The sequence below is a fragment of the Caenorhabditis briggsae genome (assembly GCF_000004555.2).
Source record: "Caenorhabditis briggsae complete genome, chrX, whole genome shotgun sequence".
Lineage (NCBI taxonomy): Eukaryota > Metazoa > Nematoda > Chromadorea > Rhabditida > Rhabditidae > Caenorhabditis > Caenorhabditis briggsae.
In genome coordinates, this window is record NC_013491.2 from 5,780,934 (window position 1) to 5,793,259 (window position 12,326).

Consider the following 12,326-nt stretch of genomic DNA (forward strand, 5'->3'; position numbering starts at 1 on the left):
GTTTCTTCTCCCAAAATTAATTCTTTTCATTTTTTTTTCATTTTTTTTCTTTCGGTCAATAAACTGAATAGTCTTCTTCTCTCACTTTCGCTCACTCCATTAAGAAGGGAGTAATTGATAAACACCCGTTGGAAATATGATGTCCTAGCTGATAAAAAATTGGCTGTTATCATTGAGCTAATGACGAGTGTCTCGTTTGGTGGCAGTGACTCCCGATTTCAGAGTCTTGATCGAGCACCTGGTTGTGAGTTTTTTTTTTGGGTTAAAATTATTTTCAAGAATTCTAACCTGAGCTTTTAGATAGCGATGGTGCCAGTGGGTTTGCGGATATTGAAGATGAAGAAAATGATATCATAGATCTCGATGAAGAATCTTACGAGTACCTAACTAACACATATTTCCGAGCGGGTCACGACGGGTGTGATGAGTATACAAGTTTAACAACTTTCCATGGCATGGTGAGATCACTAGACCCTTTTAACACTTCTTTTTTAGTTTCATTGGTTTTTTATTCCCGTTGCAGTCACAAAATTCTTTGTCTTTTTACAGATACGCGTTTTCAACTCACGCAATTGTCCGTCATTAATTTTTTGGTGTCTTGTCGTGACGACATGCCTAGTTTTCTACATAATGGTGGTGAGTAGAGTAGAACAATCCGATTTATGACTATTTTAAGGCGCTTATCACGTGAAAGCTAATAATAGCTCCGGTAAAAAGTAGAAAAATATTGATTTTTTTTTATTGCAGTGCGGAGCAATGATCAAGTCCTATTCAACGCAACCCAGTTTTTTGAGAATCAACGAAACGAAAAATGTGCAATTTGATACGATGATTGAACTTTGTTCCGAGGAAAAGTTAGTGGAATTTGAATTTCAATGAAAATTCGTGTATTTTAGAATGAAGTGCTACGAGATTGCAAGGGAAAAAGAGCAAATGAAATGCAAGGAGATTGATGCGCATTGTGTATCTATACGATTCTCAACAAAAACTAAAATTCGGTTGAAAAAGAAAGGTTAGAAACTTTCAACAAAGTGTTGAAAGACTATTTTTAATTGAATCATATTTGTCAGGCCAAATTTTGTTAGGCCAAATTTAGGATTTTTTCGGCCTTTTTTTTAAATTGATTTTGATCATTTTCAGGAGTCTGGAGCTCGTCTATTGATTTTCCGATCACTCTCAATATTTTGTCGGTGTAAAACAGATGTGAATAAAACATTTTGCACTTATAGAATTGTTTGAAAATTTCTAGTTTTTCAGCTATTTGCCGATTTATGAAAGACAACTGCTAGTACATAACAGTTCCACAAATGTTCCCATCTCAGTTATAGCAAAAAAGTGAAAAGAGTAGAAATTCGTGATCGAAAGTGATCGGAAACTTGACAGCTCAGCTCCAGACTCCAGAAAAAGTGGCCAACAATAAAAGGAAAAATATATTATTTTATATATTTTTGTCTGGTCCTGTATGTCAAGAGTCGAGATGAGTTTGTAATTTTTACTTCAGATTTCCAAATTCATAAAAATCCCAAAACGCAGAACCCTAAAAATTGAAATACATTAATTTTAGCACTTTATCGAATTTTCAGCAGCATTCTTTACTATTTAACATTTTTAAAGGCCTATACTTCAAGCATGGAACTGAAGAAGACGTGCATCATCTGGTTTCAAAGCCTCACACACATCATATGATCCAGTTGAAAGTTTTTCAAGTGGGCAAGTATTTCAATCGTCTGTTGCCTAATCAACCATTCTTTCAGAAACATTTTCATGCCTAATCCTTGAAATTTTCCAGATTCAACGACTGAATTTGGATAGAGCCCAATGTGTGTCGAATTGGCACGAGATTCCTTGGATTCCGGAAGATTCGAAACCAGACTACCATTATTCTCTAAAACTTTGTGAGCGGCTACGATATGAGTTGACGGGAAAAGTAGAGTATTTGCAATACGGTTAGTCTGGATTTTTCGCGGAATTAAAATTTCATAAAATTTCAGATTTTCCATGCCAACCTGCTTGTCTGGAATCTCAGTACAAAGTTAGTAACTCAAAGTTATTTCATAATTCCGAGTCTGTTGCGATCACATTTTCCGTGTTTCCGGTGGTGACCTATATGGAAGAAACGCGACAAAAAACGCTTGTCGATATTTTATGTAAGCAATCAAATTACTGTCCAACGTCATTTCTTATTTTGTGCACAGGTTTCCTTGGAGGCGCCAGCTCACTGTTCATGGGTTGCAGTTGTGTGACTTTGATGGAGATGTTTGTGTTTCTGTTCAAGCTGGTGACGAATTCAGTGTGCTCTGATGAGCCACCGGAACCTGATGATAGTTTCTATGAGGAAAAGTTTCGATTCGAATTTTCGGATCATCGAAATAAACGAAGATATGCAATTTGTGATCGGGAGACCATGGAAAAATATCTGTTGTCGAATAATAGTATGGAGGTGAAAAGCATAAATTTGGACAAGTGAGAAAAATCCAAGGGTAAAACATTTATGGCTCAATTTTCAGACGGTTCTCCGTGTTCAGCCATAGTGCAATCAAAAAAGCTCCCAAGTTGAAAACGCTCAAGGATAACAAAAATTTTGAGCATATTGATATTTATGATGAAGGCAAGTTCCTTTAAAGGCGAATTACGAATTTTGGTAAATAATTTTCAGGAAATCGAGAAGATTTGAAAGAAGAATCCTCGGCAAGTCCAAAAGACGAGTATTCTGTTGATTACCACGATGAGGTGTGTTTAATAATGGTACCTGAACACCGTGTATCATAAAAATTTTATGATAAGTTAATAATAATCTATTTAGACACTTCTGAAAATTCCATTTGCCCGTTTTAACCTAGGTATATCAGTTCCAGTACCAACATTGCATTTTTAGTGCAAAAATGGTTTTTCAAAAGAGATTTTCTCATCTTCTGAGACGTTTTGAAACGATAAATTTGCTGTTTTGTACTTAACGTTGAATCAAATTTCATATTTCTGACATTTTCTCCAAAAACATTTTTTCCTGTCTTTTTTTTTTAATTTTCATTTAAAAAATTGAGAAAATGTCTCACATCAAATATTACATTTCATTCAACTTTCAATATAATGCAACACATTTAATGCTTTGAAACATCTTAAAAATAGAGAAAACCTTCGTCAAAAGTTGATGTTTTTGCACTGAAATTGCGATTTGTGGTACTGAACTGGATGTAATTTGACTGAAACTGGCAAGAGGATTATAAAATTTTGAAAAGCGTCTAGACGGGTCACTCTTAATCTATCCTGCAATTTTTTTTATCACAATCTGTTTTTAAAAGTCTTAACTTGTTACGAATTTTCAATGAAAAAAATCAAAAAATTGTTTCAGAAAATGGATACAGTGGGTGAGATACCTGTGGAGAATAAACGATTGCTCAGGCCTCCATGTAAGTAATTTTAAATTCACTCATTATCATAGTTTCCTGATTCAGTGCGTCGCTGCTCCACTGCTACCTCCTACGCATCTCACACATCAAAAGGATCCTCTTCACTTACCACACGATCTTTTGCTCAGGTTTCACAGAATCGAAGAATGAGCAGAGCATTTACCAGAAACATGCCAATGAATGACTTTTAAATATGAATTAATAAATATGATTTCCATACATCCAACTTTTAAAAAACTCACAACTGACACATCTTTCCAAATTTCCTCTCGTTAAGTAGCGAACAACTCTTATTACTTGATAATTCTAATAAGAGCGGCACCACTACTTAACGAGATGTCATTTGGGACAAAACAGTATAGCAGAATTTTGAAAATAAAATTCGAAAACGATTCCCAACCTCTGTGTACATAATATCAGCAGTGAAATGCACACCAGGCCAGATCTCAAGAGCACCCTTCGGTCCGATGATCTCTTCTTCGCACTGTTATTGTCCATCCTGACCACACCTCACTCGTCCGTTTTATAGAGCCCACCTACAAGCCAGCAGCGCCCCTCTTCATTACTCACAAACAAGCTCCTCCCGAATGATTGAGAAGGGCAAAGGGATAAGTGCGTGAAGTAGATCGTATAACATTTCAGTTTGTATAGTAACTGCGCTCGGGAGGGAGCGCATCGGTTTTGAAGTGCTAGAAGAATGCGGCGTGGTAACAGATAATTGAGATGTATCGCAATAACAAAGTGTACAATTCGTAACTGATCATCAAAATGTGAAATGGACTTTTGATTCTTCTAAGGTGAAATTAAAAGTTTTGAAAAAGTACAAAGGAAAAAATGCAATAGAAAGAAATATCAATCGAAATTACTTTTCGACATAAATCATAAACTCAAAACAGATTTGAAGGAAAAAGTCAATTTTCGAACATAAATTTCTTCCAAACTACCGAATGGAGGTGAAAACCTAACAAGAACTATTAAGAAAATAATTCCGAGAAGCTTTCCAAGAAAAATTCAACTGTAGTAAATTTCCTAATGTTTCATTTTTATCCTAAAATCGTTAGGCTTTTTTTATCTTTACCCATATCATTTTCTACGAAACTGTCGAATGGAGCTGAAACTTTGTTCAAATGCAAAAATGGCGAGAAATAAGACACGTTTTCTATTTTTAACAGTTCTCTTTCATGAGAAGTGTTGCATTACAGGCAAACCTTCCCGAGCAAAAATAAATGTAGTGAATTTCATATGATTTTTTCTATATCATGTTTGTTGTAAAACTTTTCCGCATTGTCCATTTCTTTTATATTTTTCTCATCCTGGCCACTCCATTAAAATTTTAGACTTGTCTGTTTTCTTTTTTTTTGCTGTCCTGTATATTCTTCTAACATTATTTTATCTTCTCCATATTCAGTTTCCAATCGAAATTGCAATGAAAAAACATATAATACCTCTCTCACTTCTTCCTATGACGAGCGAACTGTTCGCGCGCAAGAGACACTCTCTCACCGCGCACACAGAAACAGACGCAGACACATCGACAGTTTAGTTTGTTCTTCCACCTGCCCGCGGCCACCAATTGTTCTGTGTTTCATTGTTAATGACTTTGTACTTGATATTAGTGATTTGGAACTTATTCGTTTTTCTATGAACTTCATTTTGACGAGCTGTTGTGTTTCTTTTTTCTTAAAAACATTATTTTTAGTGAGAAGCACGTCTCTCTTCTCGCCAGATGTTGCGTGTTGGACGACGACCAAGGATCAAACAAAAAAGTTCAACCCTGACGGACCGGACGAAATCTTCATAACAATGGCCACTTCCAGTGTGAAAAAAAGATGAAGAAGTACTTCTGGCGATGCTGACCACGATCGTTGCCAACACGAGGTGTGGAAGGTAAGAACGAAAAGTGATAGAAAATAGTTCTTGATATACATGAACTGCTCGATAAAAATGTTAACACGAGCGCAAAAGGCGGATAACTGCTAGATATCAATCAATTAATCAACCAACTTTTTCAGATTAAATGTGTTTGCTGCCACAGTGGATCGATAGTACGATGTTGGGCCAATGAAAAATGCCCCTGCTTCAAGCGAATGTTGGGCTGCGAGGAATCAAAAAAAAACAGATAGGAATGCCCACTCAAAAGCGGACCTTGTGAGTTTTGATTTAAATTTTAATTGTTGAATAACCGTTTCTAGTCTAGCCGGTTTACCTCCGAGACAATTTGCCACGTTTGGGTTTGCATGCTCAGAATCGTGTGGATGCAAGGGAGGTGTACAAACAATGTCACTCTTCTACTGAAGAAAGACATTTATTAGCTGGGAGTGTTGTTGGGATTTCGAATAAGAACGAACACTGCAATCCGAAAAGGTTAGTGTTTTAGAAAATTGGGAAACTTGCATTTTTAAAAAGGGCAATTTTGGTCGAAAACATTCCTGCAACTTATTCCATTTTCATATTTGAATTGCAAATTTGAAATGAGATCGTTGCATGAGTGCTGTTTATCAGTTCACTTCTATCAACTAACTTGCAGATATATGATGACAAACCAAAGAAGCAATCAAGATGCTGACGCCATCGTCATTTTAAGGATGAAGAAGGCGGCTTGGATTGACAATGAACAATTCAAGAGTTCAATCGGGACGGACCAGGTGGATAAGGGTGCAATCAAAACGCCCTCGTCGTCACTTCCAAGATGAAGAAGATGCAATCGAGATGGGCCAGATGGTCAAACCAACAAGTAGCACCAAAATGCATTTCGAATGGTTAGTGAGTTTTTCACTTAATGTTAGGTTTACTGCCGAATAGTTCTACAAAATTTTCTAGCATACGAATTTGAAATATAAAACTATATATTCAGAACGTGAGCCGGACATGGCGACCATCACCCTTGTCTTCCAACAGGACAACGCTCCACCAAAGGACAAAGAAGGACTCCAAGTCACCATCAAGAAACTCGATTAATTGGCTCATCTGTAAGAGAGGCCACAGGATATCAAGGCAAAATCAAGGACCAAAACCAAGAATGCAAACAAGAGGACCAAAAGCAAGAATGCAAACAAGAGGACCAAAAGCAATGCAAACAAGACATTTAATTCGCGCTTAAAAATTCATTTTGGACGGTCCCGACGGCAGAAGTTTCGACAGGCACGACATCAGGAAACAAAAGATGTATTTCGAGCAAAGAAGCTTTGAAGAAGGACGAGGTGTGATGGTTTGGGCTTGTTTTGGAAGCAAAGGCTGATGACAAAGCCGGGAATGTCGGCCGAGGCAGCTACCAACGAAGCGAAATCGAGGCCAGAAAAAAATAAATTCAATATAGACGGACCGGATGGAATCGACATCACCATGCTCACTTCAAGAGTGGGAAAAAAGATGAAGTATTTCTGGCGGTAATGGCCACGATCGTTGCCAAAACAGGGTGTGGAAGAACAAAGTTAATGCCAACAAAGTAACGCTCCACCAAAGCACAATCAAGGACCAAGGACCAATTCGCGGTCAAGTTCAGAAGAGAAAAAAAAATGGAATCTGGACGGCCCGGGTGGCACAGACAAGGAGCAACACCCATGTTTCGCCCAAGGGATCTTCGCGTCAAACGTGAAGAAAAAATATGTCTTCCTGAAGGAGGACGACCGAGGGGTCGTCATTTCAAACGATGTCTAGGATGAAGATAGAAAGACTGTGTCCACGGAAGCAAAATCATTAACCGATAACCAAGTTGCGGCAAGGTAGACGGAAAAATGCAATCTTGACGGACCACATGGAATCGACATCAACATGGTCATTTCCAGTGTAAAAGAATTGTTTCGCGAAGATCCTTGCCAAGACGGGTTGTAGAAAAACAAATTCTAGGTAAGAACAAATAGTGATTGAAAATATTTCTTGAAGACTTATAGACAGCCCTAATTCTGAATTATTCCACAAATTTTCAAAAATCGGATTTGGCACGGTGCCAGGAGCTCGCGTAAAAATTGCATACTTGTTACGTACCTTGTATATAGTGGATAGTTCGAGTTGGAAAACTTGCACTCTAAAACGGACAATTTTGGTCAAAAACACATTCTGCAAATTACATTATTTCCCATTTCTGATTGCAAATTCATGATGGAATTGTTGCGTGAATTCTGTGCAGCTGTTTTATGATCACATTTTCATAATCTAATTTGCAGACATATGATGACAAAGAAGGATCAAATTCAATAAGCAGTCAAGATACCACAGAATCATCGTTTCAAAGATGCAGAATATGACTCAATTGAATCGATCACGGCTAATTCAACAGATGTTCCATGTAGATTTTTTTAAAATTATTCAAAGTTGAAAAAAGTCAATTGAAAATACCGTAAAACTTGTGTTAGAAGGGCCGACCTTTCTATTTTTCCAACCTAGTTTTTGAGGGCCCTAATAACAAAAAACTTTCAATTAAAGGGGCCCTTCTATTGCTCTATCGAAGAGGCCCTTTTAATACAGGTTTCACGGCGACCTTTTGATATTTTGATTATAATGCTGAGAATGTTTAATTTGGAGTAACATAATCTATTTTATATTTCAATTATTCAAAGTAGAGCACTTGTTATTTGTAATTCACTCTAAAACATGTATTAGAAGGGCCGGCTCTTATATAAATACAAGGTTTTGCAAGCTCTTTTTCCATCAGAGAGGTCGTTCTAATACAGGTTTCACCCCAAAATTGCACAGGTCCCTCATGTATGCGTGTGTGTCAATGTGTGCTTATGTGTGTGAGTATGTGTGTGTGTGGCCGATTTTTTAACCATAAAAATTTGCTTCACCATAAACAACTTCTTTTTACTGACTAAGTTTCCACTGTTTACTATTTTTCCTTTCTTGAAAAAAATAAATTTGCTAAAAATCGTATTTATTGAAAAAGTCCCCAATTTTTCAAAATTCTAATACAGATGTGATGAAAGATTTAAAATGTACACATATGCTTCTGGGAAAATGAATGAAAAGGGGATAAATCAAAAAACAAAATAAAAAAATAGGCATGAGAGGATTCAATGGAACACAAGCTTGGAGATGTCTCGAGAAGGAGAGGAAGGAAATTAGGAAAAAGAGAAATCATGGTATGAAGAAAGGGAGAAGTATAAAAAAAGGGAGAAACTATATCACAATCATTGAAATGTATTTTTTTTTCAATATCTTGGTGAATTGGTACTCTCCTTCAACATCATCACGCGGTTCCTCGCTTTGATCTCTATATCCTGGGCAGGGGACAAATCGTGGAACAGAGCTTCGATATCCTGGGGCAGGGACAAATCGTGGAACATTCTTGGTCTCGTCCGGGAAGTCGTCGAACGTATTTTGGATGTGATTCACTACTGGTGGTTTCTGGTCCCCTTCTCTGGAACTGTTGAGAAGTGGAATGTCCTTGATTTCTAATGGACGATTCTGATAATATGATCCTTTAGGATTGGAGAAGTGACTATCGTTCCATATTCGAGTAAAGGGCGTATGTAAACTGTATAGCATTTTATAAAAACACTCCACGATGCGTTTTTTAGAATGTAAAAGAACATGTTGATCCTCTGATGTGATTTCCGAATAATCAACAAATAATGATAATGGAAACTCAGGTTACTGGAGAAGTAGATCCCAAGATCACGGACATTTTCCACAGGGGGAATCAAAGCTTGATTTAATTTGGGATTCATAACATTGGAGTTGGCATATTTTCTTGTTGCATTGAATTTGATGTTAAATCTGCATCAATCAATCTATCATTCGTATCATAAATTTTCAAGTCATCTGCAAACAGTAGATAGTCACTTTGAAATTTGTCACCAATACAATTAATATATAACAAGAAGAGGGTAGGCCCAAGAACAGAGGACTCCGGACAATACGCGCCTCTCCTTCGATAGTATATCATTGATTTTGACTTGAAATTTTCTGTCCGTGACAGATGAATGGAGCCAATTTCTTAGTTTGGGAGATATCCCAAAGCTTTCCAACTTATGAATCAATTTGTTTATCGGCACTGTATCGAAGGCCCTCTGGAAATCAATATAGACGCTATGGGTATCTAACCCATTTAAAGAATTGAAAACAAGCTTGTTCTGGTAGGCGATCAGTTGGGAAATTGTACTTCTCTGATTAAGGAACCCGAATTGTTTTTCTGATAATAGATTATTTCGGATAAGTATTGGACTAGATGTTTTCGTATCAACTTCTCCATAATCTTGCATATATTGGATGTTAAAGAGATTGGTCTATAATTTAAAGGATCGGAGCGGGAGCCTTTCTTATGAAGCGGCATAACAATCGCCTCCTTCCAAGATTTTGGTATTCTTCCAACTCGATAACTTTCTGTGAATATAATGCATAGTGGAATCGCAAGAGGAGTACGCTCTTTTCAGAAATATTTATTTCAATATAAAGAATCACATCTTCATGAGTGGGATTGTCGTACTTCTCGTACAGTCTTTCGAAAATGTCCATCTCATTCGACAGCACCGAAATTTCTTTTTTTAAAAATGACTCCAGAGTATTTCTCCTTTTGTTTTGCAGCCAGTTTGAAATCTGTAAATCGGAAAAATGTTTTCATGGCAGTTGTGAATTGATTCTGACTTTTCAAATGGCGTTGTCGACCGAACCAATCCTTAATCTGAAAGATTCATATAATGAAAATTGAATTTCAGCGATAAAATTTCAGCGATACTTTGCGGGTTGACCAGTGAATTTTTCCTTTTAATTTGACGTTCTCAAAATGGATCTCTCACAAAAACTTCCATAAGAATTGGTCTGATAACACACTAGTTTGAATTGGGCCCTAACTGAATTCACTTTTGAGCACTGTACCGTATTCGGGTCCCAATGTTTTGAATTTCAAACAAAATATTTGTTTTAAAAATAATATTTACCTTTTGGATCGACTAGAAGAATAAAGACTTTTCAGAAAAATCAAAAAGGAACTTTCCGAAAACCATGCAGAAGGATTTCTGGAAAGAACCGAATAATAGAGAATGAGAAATTTTTTAGAAAAATAAGGGGAGCTTTCCAAATCAATTCATTTGCAGAAATCAATAGAAAGTCCCCGGAATATTCAGGCCACCATTCAGTCAGGCGGCCAAAACAAGACTGACATATATTCTTTCCAACGCACAGGAACGCCTGCTCTAAACGGCAGACAACCAGAGTATGAAGGAGGAAGAAGAGACGCAGAGAAGAATCGAAGTCGGAGGGGCGGGGAGGCCAGGTGGGGTGGGAAACAGAGAACGGGTGAGAAGAAGGGTCCTCCTCTCTCACCATTCACCCATTCTGGATTTTCCTGTCTTATTATTAAACCATTTCCGTACCTGAAAATTAACGTTTTTGATTAAGATGTTTGCGTGATTTTTCGTTTGGGGATGGCACGCTCTCCCACAGAACATTTCCGAACTGCAAATTGATTTTTGATCTACAGAAAAACAATTTGGCGCGATCACAATTGCAGGTCTAAAACCATAATTTTAGAACTTTTTATCTGATTTTGTGGACATTAAAGGAGGCCAGACACCAAAAAAAAAGTTTTCCTGATATTTTGCATAGAGAACCCCCATGAGGGGTTGAACTCGGTTATTCTCCCCATGGCTATTCTCCCCATTCGGCCAATTACTTTATCATTAAAAAATGCGCCACCACTCTAGCATTACCTTTATCGATTATCTTCTCTGACTCACTCTCCACGTCACATGTACCCGACTCTTGAAAACACGCAGTAGTCGTTCACATACCAAAAAAGGGTTCTCCTTCATCGCCCGAAAACTATCGCCCCATTTCGCTTACTGACCCATTCGCTCGAATTTTCGAACGATTGGTATGTGATCGCATCAAATGGGAATTCCTCCATCAATTCAGTAGTCTTCAACATGGTTTTCTATCCTACAGATCCTGCACCACCTCTCTAGTTCAATCTTTTTCGAATTATAAAGCTACTCTTTTGAGATACAATACACTAGACGTCGTCTTTTTCGATTTCCGCAAAGCTTTCGACCAGGTACATCATCAACTTCTCATCCAGAAACTTGCTAGCTTCGGAGTCCCTAAATCTTACGTAGCTTGGTTCTCCTCGTTTCTCTCTGATCGAACGTTCTCTGTCAAAATCTATGATTTTATTGGACCCCCTTCCTCTGTCATTCCCTCTGGTGTTCCTCAAGGATCAGTCTCCGGTCCCTTACTATTTCTCATCTTCATCAATGATCTGCTTTTAGAACTTGAACAAATCCCCTCTTCACCTTGCCGCCTTTGCTGATGATATCAAACTGTATTCTCATGACCCAATCGCCCTTCAAACTGGTATCAACATGGTTGTAAATTGGGCTACCGCCAACCATCTCTCTCTTGCCCACTCTAAAACTGCCCTTCTTCGCCTATGTTCCTATAATTCTTCCCATCCTCTCAATATTGCGGGTACCGCACTTACTCCCTCCTCCTCCGTCCGGGACTTGGGTCTCATTACTGATTCCTCTCTCAAATTCTCTGCTCACATCAACAAAATCACATCTTTAGCTCTTCTCCGTTCCAAACAACTCCTAAAGTCATTTAGATCTAAGTCTCCAGAATTCTACATTCATCTTTTCAAATGTTATGTTCTCCCGATTCTTGAATATTGTTCTGTAGTTTATTCCCCTCCGCCTTCTTCTCGCCTTGCTCTAAAACTAGAATCTCCCTTAAGATTTTTCTCTAAGTGTATTTTCCAGCGTTGTAATATCCAGTACAGTTCCTATTCTGATCGTCTCTCTATCCTCAATATGTTCTCCATTCAACATCGTAGGCTAAAAGCTCAACTAATTCTTCTCTATAAATTTTTAAATGGCTCCGCCTACTTTCCTAACCTAAATGCACATGTCAAATACTCCTCCTCCCCTCGTCGCCCTATGAACTTAATTAATGTTCAGCCCTACTCCTCTGACTATTTTTCTTCAA

The 12,326-nt window shown here is 37.7% G+C and overlaps 2 protein-coding genes across 2 annotated transcripts; both read left to right on the top strand.

Moving 5' to 3' along the window:
* Window positions 1-180: 180 nt before the first annotated feature.
* Window positions 181-3,598, top strand: CBG17520 (the record flags this gene model as incomplete). The annotated part of the gene is made up of 10 exons (XM_045239204.1): window positions 181-244; window positions 301-458; window positions 550-636; window positions 748-854; window positions 897-1,012; window positions 1,755-1,946; window positions 1,992-2,432; window positions 2,657-2,730; window positions 3,350-3,407; window positions 3,453-3,598. 10 exons carry the CDS (start codon window positions 181-183, stop codon window positions 3,596-3,598), a joined length of 1,443 nt encoding a protein of 480 aa, XP_045096228.1.
* Window positions 3,599-6,116: 2,518 nt separating this feature from the next.
* Window positions 6,117-6,496, top strand: CBG27548 (the record flags this gene model as incomplete). Its single annotated transcript, XM_045239205.1, has 2 exons — window positions 6,117-6,170; window positions 6,413-6,496. The coding sequence occupies 2 exons, from the start codon at window positions 6,117-6,119 to the stop codon at window positions 6,494-6,496; spliced, it is 138 nt and encodes a 45-aa protein (XP_045100001.1).
* Window positions 6,497-12,326: the final 5,830 nt, after the last annotated feature.